The 20,183-nt window shown below is 55.0% G+C and overlaps 1 protein-coding gene and 1 pseudogene across 1 annotated transcript in view; one reads left to right on the forward strand and one right to left on the reverse strand.

Moving 5' to 3' along the window:
* The window catches only part of ARAP1 (ArfGAP with RhoGAP domain, ankyrin repeat and PH domain 1), a 62,266-nt gene that overhangs the window by 27,460 nt on the left and 14,623 nt on the right, over positions 1-20,183 (forward strand). The window contains exons 4-16 of the mRNA XM_054725125.1: positions 7,257-7,420; positions 8,026-8,093; positions 8,696-8,823; positions 8,936-9,091; positions 9,462-9,531; positions 9,824-9,944; positions 10,347-10,549; positions 11,028-11,134; positions 13,890-14,089; positions 15,857-15,942; positions 17,204-17,386; positions 18,507-18,681; positions 19,893-20,027. Of these exons, the coding sequence (XP_054581100.1) occupies positions 7,257-7,420; positions 8,026-8,093; positions 8,696-8,823; positions 8,936-9,091; positions 9,462-9,531; positions 9,824-9,944; positions 10,347-10,549; positions 11,028-11,134; positions 13,890-14,089; positions 15,857-15,942; positions 17,204-17,386; positions 18,507-18,681; positions 19,893-20,027 (1,796 nt within the window). The remainder of the gene's footprint in view (positions 1-7,256; positions 7,421-8,025; positions 8,094-8,695; positions 8,824-8,935; positions 9,092-9,461; positions 9,532-9,823; positions 9,945-10,346; positions 10,550-11,027; positions 11,135-13,889; positions 14,090-15,856; positions 15,943-17,203; positions 17,387-18,506; positions 18,682-19,892; positions 20,028-20,183) is intronic.
* On the reverse strand, positions 12,808-13,273 carry LOC103293646 (40S ribosomal protein S12-like; annotated as a pseudogene).

Here is a 20,183-nt window from a genome sequence, read left to right on the forward strand (position 1 = left end):
GCCTGTCTCCTCTGGGCTGTGTTTTCTGTTGTGTTCTCTTCCCAATCCCCCCTTTTTTTTGCTCAAATTATTCTTTCACTTTTCCCACATTTTCTGTTTGTTTGTTTGTTTTCTTTTATACTTCCCTTTTCTCCTTTTTTCTCTTTCCTCCCTCTGCCTTGAGATTTCCAGTTTTCCATCTCCCCATGGCCTCTCTCCGGGGTCCACTGGGAGCCCATGGCACCTGTTTGCTGGGCCACACAGACTGCTTCCCTATGGGGTTTCTGCCCCTTAGGTACCTGGTGCTGATCTCCTTAGTTCTGGCTCCCCGCACCCCACTGAAGACTCTCAGCAGGCGTAGGTGGGCTTCTCTCAAGTTCTAGTTCAAGGGTGCAGTGACTCTGGACAGCTCCTACCTGAATACCCTTTCCTCCCCTCCCCGCACCCTTCCTCTCCCCTCCCCCCCCCCCCCCCCCCCCCCCCCCGCCCCGAGTCCAGGGTGATAGGGAGACCTGCCAAGGACTGGCATTTATTTGGCCTGGTTCTTATCCCTCCCTCTAGGGCTGGTAGTGTGGTTGGTGGCCTATGTTGTTGGGGGCAGGGCTGGCCTCCCCTCCCCCCAATTGTGCTTTTCTTATGAACTCAACAACTCTGTGCTTGGGTCACTGGGGATGTGAAGATGCTTCTAACGAGGTCTTGTCCGTGCATCCAGTCCTGCCCTGTGTCCTCTGCTCATCTTCCATAGGGCTTAGCAGACATCTGCATCTTATCCTGCCAGGCCAGCCCTGGGTTGGGCAGTTGGGGTGAGGGGAAAGGCTCAGTACAGTGTGAGCTCCCTGAGGGCTAAATTTCCTCCCTCTGCTCCCCTCTAGAGCCAGCACAGGGCCCAGCCTGGGAAGCGTGTATAGCTGCCATGGGACCCAGGCCTGTGTCTCCTCCTGCCCATACAGCAGGACTGGCCTAGGAGGAAGCTCTGTGTTGACCTGGTGGTAGATGAGCCATGAAGGCACAATAGGCTGTGTGAGCTTAGAGAGGTGAGCAGTTGGGTGGACTTCCTGGAGGAGGAGGTGTGTCCTGAGCACAGTGGAGTTGATGATCTGGGTCATTGTGGGATTAAATGAAAAAAGGCCCCCAGCAGAACGCCTGGCACATAGTCCGTACTTAGCAAGGGTAGCTCTTGTTCCAGAGAAGTGTTAAGGGCTCGGTGAAGCCTTAGTTTTGAGGGTGGATGCCAGGTTAATTGGGCACTGCTCTGTGGAGGAGTGAGGGAGCTGCCGACCTTCTCCAGTGACCTGGAAGTGAGAGGTGGTGGTTATTCAGTCATCCGGCACACTCACTGAGGTCCCCCTCTGTGTTGGGTGAGGCCGTGGCATGGAGAGAGATTGGCCTGAGGGGACTCACAGCATGTGCAAAAGCTACAGATATTACATCTAAGCAAGTGAAACGCCAGGAAGGCCTTTCTGTGCTATGGCCCGAGCAGAAGTAAACAGAACAATACATGCTGGAGGGGGTGACCTTTGGGTCTCATAATGGAGAAGGAAGGACAGGAGCAGCTGTGGAGGAAGCAAGAAGCATAAGACTGAGGCCTTGGCCTTGTGTAGCCAACGAATGAGGAAGCGGGCAGCTGGGAAGGCCTCCTTGTGGGAAGGGGGGACAGGAGAGGAGACAGATGTGTTCAGATTGCTGGGCCTGACGCCACTCCTTGGCCCTGCTGGTGAGAGTGCAGGAGCTGGGATTGACCTGGGTCCCTCCATGGCCTGTGTGACACTCTAGACCCGTGGTCAGCAAACCACGGCTCGCGAGCCACATGCGGCTCTTTGGCCCCTTGAGTGTGGCTCTTCCACAAAATACCACATGCGGGCGCGCACGTACAGCGCGATTGAAACTTCATGGCCCGTGCGCAGAAGTCGGTTTTCGGCTCTCAAAAGAAATTTCAATCGTTGTACTGTTGATATTTGGCTCTGTTGACTAATGAGTTTGCCGACCACTAGGGGAAGGTCCTGACTGTAAGACTGGGGCTCTTCTTCCAGCAGAGCCTTCACAGGAAAAGGACTATGTGCCAAGAAGGCAGGAGCAAGGGGCCCCTCATGAACCTCCAGACTTCATTCTAGCCACCTCCTCCGGGAAGCTTCTGGCTCACCCCTGCCTGCCTACCACAGGAACCAGGCTGGGGTAGGCCTGGGTCCTTGGTTCTCTGTCAGTTCAGTGAAGCAAACATTGACAGACACAACTACACTGAATGATTAGAAGTGTGGAGGCTGGAGGAGCCCCAAGGGGCCTCATCCCAGCCTGGGACATAAGAGGAGGCACAAAGTGGAGGAGGAGGATGTATGATTTGGGTTTCTTGAAGGAGGAGTAGGAGGTGGCTGGACAGGAAAGGTATTCCAGGTGGAAGGAACAGCATATGTAGAGACCTGGAAGTATGCATTTATGGAATGCAGCTCACTCAAGGGTGGCTGGAATGTGAGTGGGGGATGAATTCAAGGCCAGCCTGAGATATTTAGACTGCCCCACTTTGCGGCCCACCTGCCCCTATGGTGAGACTTAGTTCCTTTTGCCAGAGATTGATGTAGACAGAAAGATATGAAAGGAGAGTCAAGGGCCACTCTGGAGGAGAAGGAGACTATGAAGCAGTAGGTTTCTGGCCCAACCTGTAGGGCCTGAGCCTCCTTCAGCCATAACCAGGGTGAGAAAGTTGTGCTGATGACATGTGGGGGTGGCTCTCCTTACTGAATGATCAATAACCCCGGAAGCAGATCAGAGAGGAAACTGAAGCTCAGAGATGAAGTGACCTGCTTTGCGAGGTCACAAACTGGTGAGTGGTCAAGCTGGGAGTCCAGCCCAGGTCTGCTTGCGTCAAAGCTTTGTTAGCCAGAGCGACCACACACACCTCATTTTCTGGCACAGCCCCTGTTTACACCTGTTGGCATGACATAGTTGTGAATAGTGCCTCTCAGCAATATTCTGGTGTATGCAATTATATGGTCCCCCTACTCTTACCCATTCTGGCTTGGGACGCTCACATGTGTCCCAACCCCTTCGTGTAAAGTAGGCTGTGTGTATTGGCCCTAATCCAGTGAGACAAACCTTAAACATAGACTGAGGGCCCAGGCTGGGGTGGATCAGCCCCTGCCCATGAGTGCCCAGTCTTGCTATGGGCATAGTGGGGAGAGCAGATGGGTCCACATGTCACTTGGATAGAGGAGAAAGGGGCTGGCAGAGCAGGGGAGCCACGGGTGGAGGCCGGGGAAAGCAGCTCTGTATCGATATCTCAGGCCTGTTGAGCTGTGTTTGTGTTTTGTGTACAGATGGGCTTTCCATGGACAGATGGTAGGGAGAGGGCAGTGAGGAAGAGGGAGCCATTTGAGCAAAGACGTGGCAGTAGGACACTGAGCAAGCACATGCTTAGGGTTGGGGCTGATCTTCTGGTCTATGGGTCAGAGGTCAGTGGGCAACATCCCAGCTGGGCCTCAGCTGCAGATTGGAGCTGGGGCTGTTCTTGGGCATGCAGGCACTGAGTGGCTAGGATTCCAGCTGGGGCTGGAGCACTCTACGGACTCTGTCCCTTCCCCGGGGGTTTTCCCACATGCTGTGCTTTCCTGACACCACTTCTCCTTTTCTGGGCTTGGCCCTGACTCAGCACAGCCTGGTTCCTGTGGTAGGCAGGCAGGGGTGAGCCAGAAGCTTCCTGGAGGAGGTGGCTAGAATGAAGTCTGGAGGTCCATGAGGGGCCCCTTGCTCCTGCCTTCTTGGCACATAGTCCTTTTCCTGTGAAGGCTCTGCTGGAAGAAGAGCCCTTTGCACGTGTTACCTCTCCCTTCTTGCCATGGTCACAACAGGTATCAGAGCTGTGATCACATTCCCTCTTGGACCTAACGTCAGCTCCAGAGCTGCCTAGATTCTGAGTTGGGGTGGGGCGTGAGGAGGTCAGCCTCAGAGAAGCCCTCAGATCCTGGCTGTGGCCTCATTTGCCTCACACTGGTGATTGAACTTGCAGGCGGTGATGCTAGACTACCTGGGTGTAAATCCCAGCTGTGGGATGGAGGTCGAATTATTTTGTTTCTCTTGCCTCAGTTTCCTCAGCTGTAAAGTGGAGAGAACAGTAAGCCATACCTTATAGAGCCCTTGTGATGAGTAGCTGAATTAACTCATATAAAGTACTTTGAAGACCGTTGGGAATACACATACACACACAATAAGAATTAATTAATCCAGGTGTTCACTCATTTCCTAATGCCTGCTGGGTGCTGGGCTCACCATGGTGCATAGGGTAGTATGGCATTTGCCTCAGGGAGCCCACATGCTGGGGAGGCCTCAGGCTGGGCAGATGGTCAGGATGGTGATGGGGGAGGACTGAGGGCCGGAGGTGGTAGGACTGAGGCTGCTTGGGCTCCGAGGTTGCTGTGTTGCCACCACCTTCCCTTCAGTGCTGGCTCGCAGTCCTGGGGGAGGCTTGGAAACCAGGCCCACTCAGCCCTGCTTGGCTGGAAGGGGTGGAACCTGTCCCCACCTCCTCTGGGCCAGTCTGACTGGTCCCGGCCCGACAACTTGGAGTTCTGCTCTCAGCTGATCAGGCCAGACCCTCAAGGGCCTCTTCTTAGAATCTGGGAGGCTGTGTGTGATAGATTGCTTTGCCTGTCAAGAGGTCAAGAGCATTGCACCTGACTAGCTGTGCCAACACCCTTGGGCCTTTAAGGACTCACTCAGTCTCTTGGTCATCATTCACCCTTTCATTTGTTTTCCTCCCAGCCCTCACCCATCCATCCTACCTACTCACCCATCCATCCATTCACCCACTTATTCTGTCTTCTGCCCACCCACCCACCCATTCAACATGCTCTTGTTGCTGACTCAGCCACGCCCTATACTGGGCTGTGAGGATAAAGAAGTCCAATGCTGCCCCTGCCCTAAAGAGACTCAGGGTCAAGTTGGGGAGACAGCCTGGTGCATACCCACAGGGCATCTTCTCAGGTCCAACTGAACATTCATGCCCATAAGACTAACATAAGCCCCTGTGGCATCAGATTCCCTGAGAAGCATATAGGGAGAGAACAGCTGGCCACCAGGGCAGTGGCAGGTTTTCCTTCGCTGTGGGGTCCTCATGGCAGTCAATGCCACTGTTCACACAGCTGTCTAGGAGCCATTCTCTAGGACCTTCTAAGAGACAGCTCAAGGGGCACAGAGACTCACAGTGGGCAGGTGTGGGAGCCACTCTGGCTTAGGAAGTCTTGCCCCAAGGGGCCAGTATATCTTCTAAAAACCCCACTGGTGCGGGTTTAGGTCTCTGCATGGGATGTGCCCAGTACAAACCACCACATTCAGAGGAGCCCAGAGCTCCCGCTTCTTCACTGTGGTGAACACGTACAGTTTCTCCCCATCCAGTGCGGTTCCCTCAGGCCACCTTCGCCAACAGCAGTGTCACCTCAGAACATGGCTGCCATGCCGCCTTTGGCAGGTTTCTAGGGGAACAGAGTGAGGAAGGAAGCTAGCTGAAGGTCAGGTTCTCACACAGAAAGGAAGAGTTTCATTCATTCTTTGCCCACACATGGAGAAGAGACGGTTAGAGTACACGGTGATACGGCAGTAGCCATGTGTCCTAAGAAGCACGTGGACTGTAGATTCAGGGGTCAGTTCCCGGCTGAGGTGCCAGCACAGTTGTCTAAAGCTCATACGGAAGGAAACATGGGCAGGCGCGGAGCATGAAGGAGGCGTCAGGAAGTCTTTCAGAGTTTGGAGTTAAAGGATAAGTAGATGTTCCCCAGGCAGAGACCAGGGAGAAGGATATTCTTGGAGGAGGCAACAGCAGGAGCAAAGGCTGACATCATGGTCACACCCCAGCCCTTCCTTGCTTTTGTAAGTCAGTCACACACTGTCAGTCACTGCCAGGAACGTTGGGCAATAGACCAGGCTGAAAATAACCCGTGGGGAACGTTGCCCACACACTCTGGTGCTCCTCCTCAGCCCCTGCTGGACACGAGCAGAGACAGTGGGTGGGGCCAGGGCTGTAAGGCTCAGGCACCTTGTTCCAACTGGTGGTCCCTGTACATCCTGTATGTTGGCATCCGACACTCCTTGTCTTGGTTAATCCTCCAACCACCCTGCCAGGTTGGAAATAGAGTCCCCACTCTACAGAAGAGGAAACTGAGGTTCACAGAGGCTACTTGCTTACCCTGGGACACAGGACCTAAGACTGAGGCAAGGTTCTAATCCACATCTCTGGTGCCAGAGCCCTTTGAGGGACTGTCAGCCTGCAGGGAGCAGTCTGGTCTGTGCTGAGACAGACAGGAGCACTGTGGCTCTGGGAGCCCAGGGGTCTGCGAAGGAGAGTCGGGGAAGGGTTCCTGGGGGAGCGATAACAGAGGTGGGGAACTGGGGTGCTCTAAGAGGATTGTGGTGGTATCAGGTGAGTTTGCGCGGTCTGGGGCATCTAAGGTTGGTGAATATCTGTCCGGGACAAGAGAGAAGGTGGTCTTGAGCCAGAGACCCACGACTCGGGACCTCCGGACCTGGTTTCTGAAGCTCTGATCTGCTCCCTTGGCCTCAACGTCCATTTCATTTCTCCCTCAACCATTTGCCAACATATGACTTCTTATCCTTAGAAACTCAGCTTAAGCCTCACCTCCTCCAGCCTTCTCTGACTCCCCAGGCTAGGATGTACTAGTAAACCACCCACATGCCATTCTGTTTTTGTTGGTGTTTTTAATCCTCACCCAAGGATATTTTTCCGTTGACTTAGAGAGAGTGGAAGAGAGAGAGAAAGACAGAGAGAAATATTGATGTGAGAGAAACACATCTATTGGTTGCCTCCTGCACGAGGCCTGACCAAGACCCAGGCCAGGTAGGAGCCTACAACAGAACTATGTGCCCTTGACCGGGATCGAACCCAGGACTCTTCGGTCCGCAGGCCTACTCTCTATCCACTGAGCCAAACCGGCTAGGGCACGCCATTCTCGTCTTCATTCCTCTCGTAGAGTGGTGCATGTGGCTAAAAGCTAGAGCTCTGGGACAGGTGACCATGTCACAGCGTTGCAGCCAAGGGAGGTGCCTGCTTCCTTTAGGCTTTGGGGAGCTTTCAGGGTGTGGGGCAGGGGAGTGGGGCAAGGAGGTCTGTGTGGAGGAAGGCTCCTGTCTGAGTTTTTGGAATGAATGCGTTTTGCTGAGCTCAGGTGAGCTGGGGCCCAGTGGGTTGAGTCCTGGCTCTGTCGCGTAGTGATGCTGGCTCAGTGCTCAGTGGCACTGAGCTAATCTCTTACTGCCCAGTTTTGGTCTGTTTCTAGCCTTCCCTACAAAGAAGAGGAGTTACTGTCATCACCACTGTCATCCTCTCCTCAGCCAGAACCTGAGGAGTCCCCGGCCACCCTCCCCCGGGAGCCTCCCCAGCCCCCATCTCCCAGCCTCCCAGAGATTCCCCAAAAGCCGCTTCACCTGTTCCCAGAGTTCGGTGAGTGCCATAGCCAGGCCTGGGGCTCCGAGGGGGTGGCCTGGGCTCTGGCCCTCAAGGAGTCTGAAAGGATGCAAGGTTTGCATCCCCTGTTTGGTTGGGCCCTGCCACTGACCCCCAGTGTGGCCCTGGACAGGTAAGCATCATTCCCTTCATTCTCAAAATAGGGGCAGCACCCACTTATCTGACCTACTTCTCTGACCAGGTGCGGGCACATGGCAAACTTCCTGAGTTGCCCATGGTTCGGGGAGGAGGGGGCTTGTTTTCCATGATCATGGTTGGTTTGCCCCTGATGATTGTCCACTTCTCTTGATTCTCAATTCATGTTGCTTTTGTGAATAGTTCCCACCCCTGATCCCCAAGCTTGCCACCTCTTCAGACCTCCCTGTGGTGGCCAGGCACCCTCTAGTGACGTCCTGTGAGGCCCCAGGAATATAAATAGCACTTCCTGTCTCCTGTGCCTTTTTTTGAAAGCCAGGCCAGGTTGGGAGTGGGGGGTCTCTGGCTGGGGATGGCCTTTGTGAAGCCAGGCCCAAGGGCACAGGAGGGGAGACCAGGCTCCTTCTAAGTCTTCCCCTTTTACCCCCCTGCATTTCTCTCCCCAGATGACCCTGACTACGATGAGACCCCAGAGGAGGGGCCAGGAGCCCCAGCTGGCGTGATGACCAAGAAGGTGGGGCAGGCGGTGGTTAGGGTTTGGGCTGTCTGCTGTTAGTGTGAGGCCAGGCTGCTCAGCTGCCTGCAGGCCCTGGGGACCACCAGATAGAGAATGGGCAACCGTTCCAGGAGAGTTCCCTTCCCCCTTCATTGTCTTGCCATGCACGGTCAGGGGTCAGGCACAGGATCCCAAATTCCATTGCTGGGCCAGAAATCTGGGGGGGTTTGGTTTGTGGCTCCAGCTCCAATCTTCAGGTGCATGTGGATGGCCTCTTCTCTCCTTGGTGTTTGAGCATGGCTGTTATAGAGATCGGTCCCTCTGTCTTTGTTTCACTTTCTATGTTCCAGTGTCACCCTCTCTGAGTGTCTTAACTCTCCACCCCTGAGTCTTTCTAGTTTTGTTTTGTTTTGTCTTTGATCTGCCTGGTGTGGCCCTGTCTCCCTCGGCCCCTGTGCAGTCTGCCAGTGGGAAGAGGGGAGTGTGAGGAAATGAGGAGGTGTGCTAAGTTGTGTGGGTCCAGAATGGAGTGGACAGAAGGGAGTGTGGCAGCCCCTGAGTAGGTGTTATCTGGGGCTTGAAGGAAACATGACACTGAGTGGATCTGGGGCGGGGGGCAGGAGGAGCTTCCAGTGAGCCAAGTCCCACGTGCTGTACGTGTGGCCAGTCTGCTGAGCGAGGGAGAGGAACTGTCGGACGACCAGGGGGATGAAGAAGAGGATGACCAGGCCTACGAGGGCATCCCCAAGTGAGTGTCCACCTCTTTTGGGTGGCTCTCCCATCCAGCTTCCCCATCTTTCAGCCCCTACCCCACTGGAGCCCCCACCTCGGCCCCTTCATTCCCTTTCCTCTTCCTCCAGTGGTGGATGGCACACCAGCCACCTGAGCTCATCCTTGTCCAGCAGCCTCCTGACCCCCCAGCTCCCACCCCAACCCATGGATCGGCTGCCCGGGGGTCCCACCCCCATCTCACAGGTCATCAAGTCTGGCTGGTTGGACAAGAACCCACCGCAGGGGTGAGTGAGGCCTTATTGGGTCCTGCTGGTGCCTTGCATGGACTGCATACTGTTCTACACTGGTGTCATGGATCTGAAAATCAGAGGGATCAAGGGTATTCAAGCAGGACTCCCTCCATGCAGACTAACCACTGATGATCCCCACGAGACCTATGTTTTATTACCCTTAATATTGGGAAGTCCTACTTTGAGTCCAACTTCAGTCACTCTAGCTGTAAAGTCCATGTTCTCAGTGACCATTTGGGATTCTTCCTCTCTTGGACCTGGCTGTTCCTAACTTTGTACACGGCTGGCTGAGGGGGCTAGGGTAACCCTAGAGCCCCTCCCCTAATCCCCGATCCTTTGCTCTGTTGTCCCTCTGCCATTCCAGGTCTTATATATATCAGAAGCGATGGGTGAGACTGGATGTCGATTACCTGCAATACTTTGATAGTAACAAGGTAAGGCCCCTGTTGGTCCTGATGCGACCCCCTGTTCCAGCCTGGCCCGACATGGGACCCAGGCAGAGTCCCTCCCCAGATGAGTCCTCACCAGAGCTCCAGTCTGACTCCTTAAACCATGTTCTTCTGACCCATCAGCCAGCTGTGGGCTGTGGTCAGGGCCAAGGTAGGGGTTGTTGCTGACCTCCTATGGGAAACAGAGCTGTAGCCTTCCTTTCAACTAAGGTTGAGGGAGTCAGGGGGTGCTGGGCCTCTGGGGACCCTCCACAGTACAGCTCCTCTCTCTTCCCAGGATGCCTACTCTAAGCGCTTTATCTCTGTGGCCTGCATCTCCCGGGTGGCTGCCATTGGGGACCAGAAGTTTGAAGTGATCACGAACAACCGGACCTTTGCCTTCCGGGCAGAGAGTGATGGTGGGGAGTGGGACCGGCAGAAGACTAGCAGTTTGGCTTGATAAGGGCGGGGAGGACCAGGGAAAATCTGCTTCTCCCACCTAAAACCCAGAGAGGAGTCAACTCTCTGTGAGGAGGGGGACAAAAGGGGGTACCCTCTGAGGCTCTGTGCTTAAGATACCCACCAAGTCCTCAGAATCAAATTCCACTTACGGGGGAAATGGGCTCAAATAGGCAAAGCAGGCTTGCCCAGTTTAAGCCGTCAGCAGGGATTGGAGCCTGAGGTTGGCTCCCCGGGATTGGTCCAAGTCAGAGAACTCAGTATAGTCAGAGATAGGTGAGCCAGTCTGGGCAGGCTTTCTTGTTCTTAAAGGGCCCCCTGCCAAGCTGAGCTCTGGCTTACTCCTTCCCCTTTGCCCACAGCGGAGCGGAAGGAGTGGATGCAGGCCCTGCAGCAGGCAGTGGCCGAGCAGCGTGCCCGGGCCCGGCTGTCTAGTGCTTCTCTGTTGGGTGTTCAAGGCTCAGAGCCGCCGGACCGTGCTGGCAGCCTGGAGCTGCGCGGCATCAAGAATAAACTGTATGTGGCTGTGGTTGGGGACAAAGTGCAGCTTTACAAGAATCTGGAGGTATGAAGGGTGGGCCAGGCTGCTAAATCTCTCCCCTGCTCCATGCCCACTCTGGTCCTTTAACCCCACCCCATGCCCACCTGGTTCCTCAGCCTCTCCCTTGTCTACTTGGTCCGTTTGCCATGTCCCATGTCCACCTGGTACTTCAGCCTCTTTCTTGCCCACCTGGCCATTTAGTCCTGTTTTTTTTTGCCCCTTTTTCTCTTCCGTTGTCCAAGCCAGCCCTGTCTTCCTTTTTACCTTAAGTTCTGATTCCATCCCCTGCCTGGTCCCTGAGTATTACCCTCCCATCCTATTGCTACATGGCCTCCGAGCCTGGGTACTTTTACCCAGGCCCAGATCCCTGATCTCACTCTTATCTCCTTTCTAGCCACTTTCTAATTCCTAAGGTACCACCTCCCCCTCCTTTCTACCCCTTCCTGGGCCTTGAGCTCCACCCTCCAGGCCTTGCCCTCACTCCTTCCCACCTGCCTGCCAGGAGTACCACCTGGGCATCGGCATCACCTTCATCGACATGAGCGTGGGCAATGTGAAGGAAGTGGACCGGCGTAGCTTCGATCTCACTACCCCCTACCGCATCTTCAGGTGAGCCTCCATTGCTCACCTGCGTCCTCACTCCCTCTCACTGTTTTCATCTTGTGGGAAGCTGCCCCTTCTTGTGGGGTGGATTTCTCCTCCCTGCCCTGCCCTGCCCTGCCCACCCTGCTGGTCCTTGACCTTCGCTTGCTAACCTGCTCTGACCCCTCCCTTTTAAGAAATCTCACTTTTGCCCTACCCACCTCTGGCTATCACTGTCCCCCTTCCCTGCCACCTGCTCCCAGAGTTGCCCATACTGGCTTTGTGCACCACCCACTCACCCACCCTGCTGTCCCTCTGGTCTGCCCTGACCCTCGAAAGTGTTTGTCTGACGTCTGCACTTGCTTGAGATAAAAGGCCGCTCTTCCCTCCTGTCTCCTGGGACCTGTCCTGGGGACAACTTCCTGAACCTCCAAGGCTCTACCATCTTGGTTTCCTGGGCCTCAGCTGTGTCTCTGTGGTCTATGTCTGTCCTCTGTCCCCTCCCTGAGCAGGCTTGCCCACTCCCAGGCCTTTAGTCGCCACCTCTGAGGCACTGTGTAATTTCTGGTTCAAATCCTTGTATTAGTCAGCTCTGCTGCCATGACAGAATACCACAGACTGGGGGCTTCCACAGCAGAAGTTTATGTCCTCACAGCTCTGGAGGCTGGCAGTCCAAGGTCAAGGTGTTGTCAGTGTTGGTCTCTCCTCCTTGTTTGCAGATGGCTGCCTCCTCTCTGCGTCCTCACACAGTCTCTCCTCTGTGCGCATGTGGAGACAGAAAGCTGTCTGGTTTTCCTTTCAGTCTTATCAGATTAGAGCCCCACTCTTTTTTTTTTTTTTTTGTTAAATTTCATTTTTTTAAAAAATTCTTTATATTGTTTAAAGTATTACATAAGTCTCCTTTTTCCCCCATTGACCTCACCCCAGCCGCCCCCACCCCCTAGCACATGCTCTCACTCCCCTACTGTCTGTGTCCATTGGTTATGCTCTATGCATGCACACAAGTCCTTTGGTTGCTCTCTTACCCACTCACCCCCCGCCTTCCCTCATAGGTTGGACAGTCTGTTTGATGTAGAGCCTCACGCTTATGACATTGTTTAACCTTGATTATCTCCCTAAAGGCCCCCTTTCCAGATGCAGTCACATTGGGGTTAGGGCTTCAACCTATGGGTTTTAGAACACAATTCAGTCTGTAACATCTAAGGTGATATACACCACTGTACCACTATATGACGGGGCAGATCACTTGGCTTCTCTCTGCCTCAGTTGCCTCCTCTGTGTGTAGGATCCTGGTGATCTTTGTAAAGCTGTTATCTGACATGATGTGCAGTAACTGCTCAGTCAACATTAGCCTCACCAACACCCTCCCCCCGCACCTCCAATCCCCTTCACCTTCCCTGTCGTCATTGCCTTTGTTCTTAGCTCAAATCTCTGTTTCTAGCAGGGTTTTTCTCATGAGGTCTAGGTCTGCATGTGTAATAGTTTTATAGACATCTTCCGCCTTTAACATCCTCCTGAACTCATGGTCCTTCCTGGGCCCCCTCTCTTACCCACGAGGACCCCCGTCTCTCCTACTCACCCCTGTGTATACCCATCATCACCCCTGTCTTGCCTCCATTGCTCTCACCTCCATCTGGTCCCTCCCTTCTGCCCCTCACCATCTTGCTCTGGGCCTATGAGCCCTCTGGCTCCACACATCCTCACCCTTTGGCTACCTGTCTCTGACTACCAGAGGGGTCTTTTTTCCTTTTTCTTAAGGTTTTATTTATCCATTTCTTGCATTTGAGGTAATTTTTGATGACACCCTTGGCCTGAGATTCTTTACCATCATCCTTAATTACCACACAACTGCAACCAACCACTTTCCGGAGTTTTCCTTCTCTGTCGGTGTTACAGGGCCTGCCCATTCACTGAGTTCCTTGTCTCAGCCTTAGTTCAGTTGATCTGGTGTTCAGCACCAAGGGTGGCCACCAACCTGACATACGTAGGCTCACACAGTTGGATGCAAGCACACGAAGTCGGGCTTAGCACCTGGCTAAGGCCTTGGCAGCTTCGCAGATTCCACTGCTAGGCCTTCGTGGATGAGGGTGGCTGGTCTTCAGCGCCTCTCATAAAGCAGCATTAGCAACCCATTACATCTGCAGCGGCAACACCTTCTTGGGCCATGGCGGTGGATTACGGGTAGAGCCAAATCTTGAATGTGCACACTCGACTTGGGGACAAAAGGGAAAGAAAGAGCCCGAGGAGAAGACATCTCTTTCCCACACTCCTCCCCACTGAAACCCTCCAGTGCTTTTCCATTGTCCTCTGGGTGCATTTTGACTTCTGCCTGGCACAGGCCTGTCCCTATCTGTCTCCCTGCCTCCTCTCTGCCAGTCTGCCCATCCTGCCCACAGGTCCTAGAATCTCCCATGTGCCATCCTGCCCCTTTGCACATGGTGTTCCCTCTGTCTAGAGTGCCCTTCCACCGCTTTACCTGGCTAAGCCCTTGTCATCTGTCAAGTCTTAGCCCAGGTATCATTTCTTCCCAGCAGCCTGCTCTACTCCCTGGGTGGGACAGAGCCCCTCGGGACTCCCCCAACCCTCACACATCTCTCAGGTTCAGTGTGCCCTTGCCTTTGTCACACCCGTCTTCCTCACTGACCCAGGATGACTCCCTCTTCTGACGATGAGCTCTCAACACCTTGCTTCTCCAACTTCATGCTGTGCCCCTTTATGCTGCCCCCAAATCCTTCTGAGCCCTTTTCCACCGACCTCCCTCCTCCCATTCCTGTGTCTCCAGCTTCTCAGCCGAAACAGAACTAGAAAAGGAGCAGTGGCTGGAGGCCATGCAGGGAGCCATTGCCGAGGCCCTGTCTACCTCAGAGGTGGCCGAGCGCATCTGGGCCGCGGCCCCCAACAGATTCTGTGCTGACTGCGGGGCTGCACAGCCTGACTGGGCCTCCATCAACCTCTGTGTCGTCATCTGCAAGCGCTGTGCAGGTGTGTCTGGGGGTGGAGCACTGGGCCAAGGCATGACAGAGCTGGTGTGTCTGGTGGCAGGTGGTCTGTCTGGCTGGAGGGACTGGAGTGAGGATAGCAGTCAGAGATTGTTTAAGATGCACCTGTGTGCCAAGCCTCTCCCACTGGGATTGCAAGGCAGGCATTTAACTTCTCACATCATAGGTGGGGCACTGAGGCATAGACAGGGAAAATAGCTCGTTTGGGGTCATCTGGCAAGTAAGTGAGTCTGCATTTTAGCCCAGGCCTCTTGGGGGCCAGCACCCCTGCCCCATCAGAAGAGTGGAAGGAGGCCATGTAGGAGCAGCTGGTAGGGGCCAGGTGGAGGGAGGAGCTGATGTTTTATCCAGAGGGGGATGGCAGGCAGCGGTGGGGAGGACTTGGTCAGATTTTTGCAATAGACTCTGGCAAGTTGGAAGCTGAGTTAGAGGGAGTGACACTGGAGGCTAATAAGGAGGCGGCTGCTGGAGCTGAGAGAGAGGAGGAGGAGGCCTGGTCTGGGGGAGCGATGGAGAGTATTCCAGAGATGTTTAGGATCTGTGGTGTAAAATTTCCAGTGGCAGATTAGATGAGGAGGATGGGAAAGAAAGAGGTTGGAACTCAAGATTCATTAATCTACTCAATCAGCATTTACTGAGGGTCTATGATGTCCAGGCACTGTGTCAGGTGCTGGGGATTTGGCCCCCTTAGGAGCTGACAATGCTCAGGTGGGGATCTGGGGGAGGAACAGTTTGGGGAAGTTTCCGAGCTCAGTGAAAAGCCCTGAAGCCTGTGGAACATCTAGGGCAGACGTCCAGGAGATCTGGGTGCAGAAAAGGAACGACTGGGTTGGAGACCAGCTTAGGAAGGCATCGGTCATGGAGGTTGAGGGTGCCTGGGGGCTGAAGCCTGAGCCAGGCAGTTCCAGGCACTCCTAGTGCCCCCAGCCCCCTCTCTTCTACAAGGGTCCTTTGTGGGTGCTGTAGGGAGCAAGGTTGTATTCCGTTCAATCCCGACTCCCCCTCCCCTTTCACTCCACAGAGATTTATGAAGTGCTCACTATGTGCCACTTTGTCCTGGGCTCTTAGGTTAGACCCTAAAGCAGACAATCGAGGTTCTTGCTCTCAGGCAGCTTACTTTCTAGAGGGGAGAGACCGAAAATACATACACAAACCAACAGAAGTGCTAGGCAGAAAATATGTGGTAAGCCCTCTCCCCATGTCAGCTGAGATTTAAATGTCAGGAACAGGCCCTGAGGATTTGGGGGAAGAGAATCCAGAACAGTGAGTGCAAAGGCCCTGAGGCAGGAATGAGCTGGAAGATTAGAAGAGGGAAGAAAATGTGGCTGAGTGGGATAGGGGGAAGCATGAGATGAAGTTGGAGGAGAATCAGGTAAGGAATTTAGATCTAATTCTGGGAGCCATTGGAGGGGTTTGAAGGGATTTGTGAGGGAATTTGCATTTTAAAGAGATGGCGCTCGCTCAGAGTGGCCTGCAGGGAGCCAAGACTGGCCATAGGAAGCCAGCTGGGGGGCTGCTGCAGGAGCCCAGGTGATGACTGCTGGACTCAGTCCTGCGGTGCATGGAGCAGTGTTCTGTAGCTCGATTCTGGAGCTGTGTGGCGTGGAGCTGCAGGGCTAGCCCCTGGGTCCTGCCTGTGGCCTCTCCCAGTCTGCCCCTGGATGAGCACTGGGGGTTGGGGTGGGGAAGGAGGTGAGTGCTCTATGCAGGAAACGGCCCAGAGGACCCAAGTCTGGCCCTCTGTCTACAGGGGAGCACCGTGGCATGGGTGCTGGCGTCTCCAAGGTACGGAGCCTGAAGATGGACAGGAAGGTGTGGACAGAAACACTCATCGAGGTGGGGAGGCCCCTGCTTTTCACCTGTATTGGGGATCTAGCTGCTGCCTGGGTCTCCCAATCCCACCTCCTCCATCTCCCAGACCCTCGCACTCTAGAGCTAGCAGAGACCTTTGGGACCATCTAGTGGGTGTGGATTTGGGAAAAGCTGATTCTTGGCAGTCAGCAAACTGGCCACTGAGCTAAGAATGTTTTTACAGTTTTAAAGGGTTGTTAAAAAAAAAAAAAAGACTATACAACCGACACTGTGTCCTGCAAAATCTAAAATACTTCATTTCATCTCTACTCACATGTGCCAGTGGATATGAGATATGTGTTTAGGGGCACACACTCACATGTACATTTGTGCCTGTGTACTTGGGGTTCCCAGGTACTGATTGTGGTAGTTACAGGGGAGAACCTGCAACAGAAGGCTGGACCGACAGCCCAGCTCAGCTGCAGACTCCAGAGCAATTTGGGTGTCACATCCCTTGTGAGTTAGGGTTAGAGTCCGCAGTTTATAGATGCAGAGATAGAAGCCCAGGGGAGAAAATGACTTGCCTAAAGTCACTGAGTGAGTCAGCAGCAGCAGGGACTGTTTCTGCATTCTAGCACCCCACACAAGACCTGACAAAGAGGCAAGGGGAGGTGGGCAGGAAATGGCAGTGGAACAGATAATCAGCAGAGTGAAAGAATGAAAAACTAGTATCCTGAATGCTAGACCCCTGCAATCCTCCAGAATCTGCCCCTGCCCCTCTTTCCCGATAGGAGCCCAGGTGGTGATTGTAGGGCTCTGTCCCAGGAACAGGGGTGTGTCTGGATTCTGGAGCTATGTGGGGTGGAGCTGCAGACCCAGCCCCTAGGGAATGTCTTAGAAGAATATTGGACAGGATATGGTTTCAGAATCCCTGTTCACCCCATTGGCTGTCATCTTAGCCAGCCCTCCCCCAGCTGTGATAGCCTCAGGAATGCAGTGTTCCAGATGTGGGACTGGGTGTGGAAGTAGCAAGGCCCCCAACCAGAAGCCAGGCCTGGGATGTTTACCTTCAGACTGTCTGCCTCTTGTCCTGTCACTGAGCTGAGGATCTGGGCTCAGGCCCAGGGTTGGTGAGGGAGCACCCTAGGCCACCAACAAGCAGCCTGCCCCTCAGCTTCCCTGATGGGAAAGTGGGTGGGTGGCCTGGCTCTCCCAGCCATAAGCCTGACAACCTCAAAACCAAGATTTCGCAGGTCACGGGGCCCCTGGTCATAGGCTGTCTCTAACCTCTTGTCCACACCTGTAGCTCTTCTTACAGCTGGGCAATGGCGCCGGGAACTGCTTCTGGGCAGCCAGCGTGCCTCCCAGTGAGGCCCTGCATCCCCACAGCAGCCCCAGTGCCCGACGGCAGCATCTGGAGGCCAAATACCTCAAGGGCAAGTACCGCCGTTACCATCCACTCTTTGGCAACCAGGAGGAGCTGGACAAGGTCAGTTCACTGGGCTTCTGGGGCCCCTTAAGAGCAACCCCCTTTCCCTACACTGTCAGGGCCCCTTGAGACCACCCCCTTTCTTCTTGTCCCCACATTTCTCACCCCCATAGTCCATCTTTTCCACCAGCTCTGAGTGATGAGCTGGCCTATGGAGAAACTAAGGCCCAGAGGGCAGATAGGCTGTATCTAAGCTACAGGGAGAGTTGAGGCAAAGAAAGGAGGAGCCAGGCCTGACCCTTGGACTAAGACCACATCCCCAGCATCTGTCTGCCTCCCTCCCCTGCTGATTCCTCTGTCTCCCGCACCCTGTCCTGTTCCTTCTGTATCCTGCCAAAAGGAGTGAACTTGATGGGGATGCTATTTCCTGTCAGGCTCATGAAAAACAGCTGGTCGCTCTGACCACCCCCATCCACACCCCACTCAGATGAGGCCCCGTATAGGCCCCAGGCCCTGACAGGCTGGGAGCCAATCTCTGGGTCCTGCTGGCTCTGCCTGAGTGGGAGGTAGCCTGCTTCAAGGCAGGGGCATGCCACTTGTGACCTCTTGTCGGCCTTCAGCCCCTCCCCCAAAAGCCCCACCCCGGAGGCTCAGTCCAGCTAGAAGCCCAGTGGGAGCCAGGCCTCCCCCTCCCAGGAACCCAGGCGTCCAGCCCCCAGTCCAGCCCAGTCTGACTTGCCAGCTAGGAGGGGCGGCAACTCCCATTGGTCCAGAGGGCTGGGCAGGCGGTGAGGAATTCAAATGTGGGAGGAATTAGCTACAAAGCAACCCCTTCTGCCCTTCCACAAGGCAGAGGGAGCTTGGGATCCTCCTGAGAGCAGGCTTGGCAGCTGACAGGGTCCTGGGTGAGCCCTGGGTGCTGGGATCCTGGTCTCTGCTGGGCAGCCCCTGTCCACCCTCTCTCCCTGGGCTTTCCTCTTCCTCCTCCTCTCTTCTGTTTTTCTTCCTCCGTCTTCTCTCTTCCACCTTGAGGCTGGGTCCCCCTAGACCTGGGTGCCTCCTTCCTCATCCATCCTCTCTCCCCCCCGCAACCCCCCCACCCCCCCTCTGCTCCATACTCTCTTTCCCACGGGCCCCACACTCCTGCTGAAACTGACCCTTCCCTCCTCGCCCCTCCCAGGCCCTGTGTGCCGCAGTCACTACCACAGACCTGGCCGAGACCCAGGCACTCCTGGGCTGCGGAGCTGGGGTCAATTGCTTCTCGGGGGACCCAGAGGCTCCCACACCCCTGGCTCTTGCCGAGCAGGCGGGGCAGACACTGCAGATGGAATTCCTTCGGAACAACCGGACCACGGGTGAGCAACTGATGGGGGGGTCCTTGAGGCATGGGGCCTCCCTGCTGCTGGGTTCTGGGCCTTTGGACGGGATGCCAGTGGGGGTCTGGGGGCTGTGTATCTCCTTGTGAGGTTTGATTACATACCACTCCAGCTGTAATTGCAGCTCCTTGAGGGTCCTGGTACAACAGCGTGTGTGATTTGGGGTGTGTTTGGATTTGCATGTAGTGTCTATTTGTGCATCTGGCTGCTTCTTTATACATGTGTCCCTTTGTGTCTCTGTCTCTGCATCTGCATCTTTTTGTCTTTGTGGGTCTCTCCCTGACCTATAGTGTGGGCTTTCAGTGCTGCATCTGTGTGCCCGCGCCTGTGCGTCTCTGAGTTGCTGTGGATCTGTTTCTGTGCACTTGGGAGTGTTGAGGGCTTTGGGGTTTGTGCAGACTGTGTCTGTTTTGCTATGTCGGTTTTGCTGTGTGTATGTGTGTGTGGGGGGGTGGTGCGGTGATGTGGTATTGCATTTCTCCATGTGCAGGTGACCTACAATAGCAGCCCTGTCCACTTCTCTGTCTGGGTCTCTGTCACAGACGTGTTGGGTCCCATTTGGCTCCCACTCTTGGGGTGGATGAGGAGGAGACAGTGGGGTTGAGGGCTGCTGGTCATGGCCCAGGACTGGCCTCTGGGGCCACATCCTAGGACTGAGGGTGGAGCTCCTCGGCCAAGGCTCTGGGCTCAGGGCCACGGGTGGGTGGGGTGTGCTGGGCTGGAGAGAGCCCAGGTGTCCAGGGAGACACAGGAGACCACCCAGCTGGCTTGGGCTTTGGGACTGAAGCAGCCAGGCTGCTTCCTTAGGCTTTGCATCATCAGGGATAAACCTCCCTTTGGGGATTGTTATCGAGTTTGCCTAAGGCCCCCCTCATTCTAGTGTGCTGGCCCTTTGCCTCGACAGGCAACAGGGAGGGTGGGGTGGGCCGGGCTGGGGAGTCAGGGAGACTTCCTGGTCCTGGAGCTGGGCCTTGGGAGCAGGGTGGAATTTGCACCTGAGGGGGAGAATTGGAGAACGGCTGGGGCAAAATCCTGGATGTGGCAGTGAGGTCCTGAGGGTGCTAGTCAGGGGATCCGGGTCTGGTGACTTAAAGGCAAGCTTGGATGCCCAACCCAGGTATGGGTGATGGGCTGCCCCTTGGATGGCAAGTATGACCAGCCTTTCTACACCCCCTCCCCCTTCCCCAAAGAGGTACCTCGGCTGGATTTGATGAAGCCCCTGGAAAAGCACTACTCAATTGTCCTGCCAACTGTGAGCCACAGTGGCTTCCTCTACAAGACCGCTTCCGCTGTCAAGCCGCTGCAGGACCGCCGTGCCCGGGAAGGTGGGTGCCTGGGAAGGTGCCATTCTGGCATGGTGGCAAGGCCAGAAAAGCCAGTGCTGGCCAGGTTGATGGGCCCATGAGGGTACCATGTGCACCCTGGCAGAGTCAACCTGGAGGGCTTCCCAGATGTGGTGTCTGGTACATAGTAGGTGCTTA

The sequence above is a fragment of the Eptesicus fuscus genome, chromosome 13 (genome assembly GCF_027574615.1).
Source record: "Eptesicus fuscus isolate TK198812 chromosome 13, DD_ASM_mEF_20220401, whole genome shotgun sequence".
NCBI classification, from domain to species: Eukaryota; Metazoa; Chordata; class Mammalia; order Chiroptera; family Vespertilionidae; genus Eptesicus; species Eptesicus fuscus.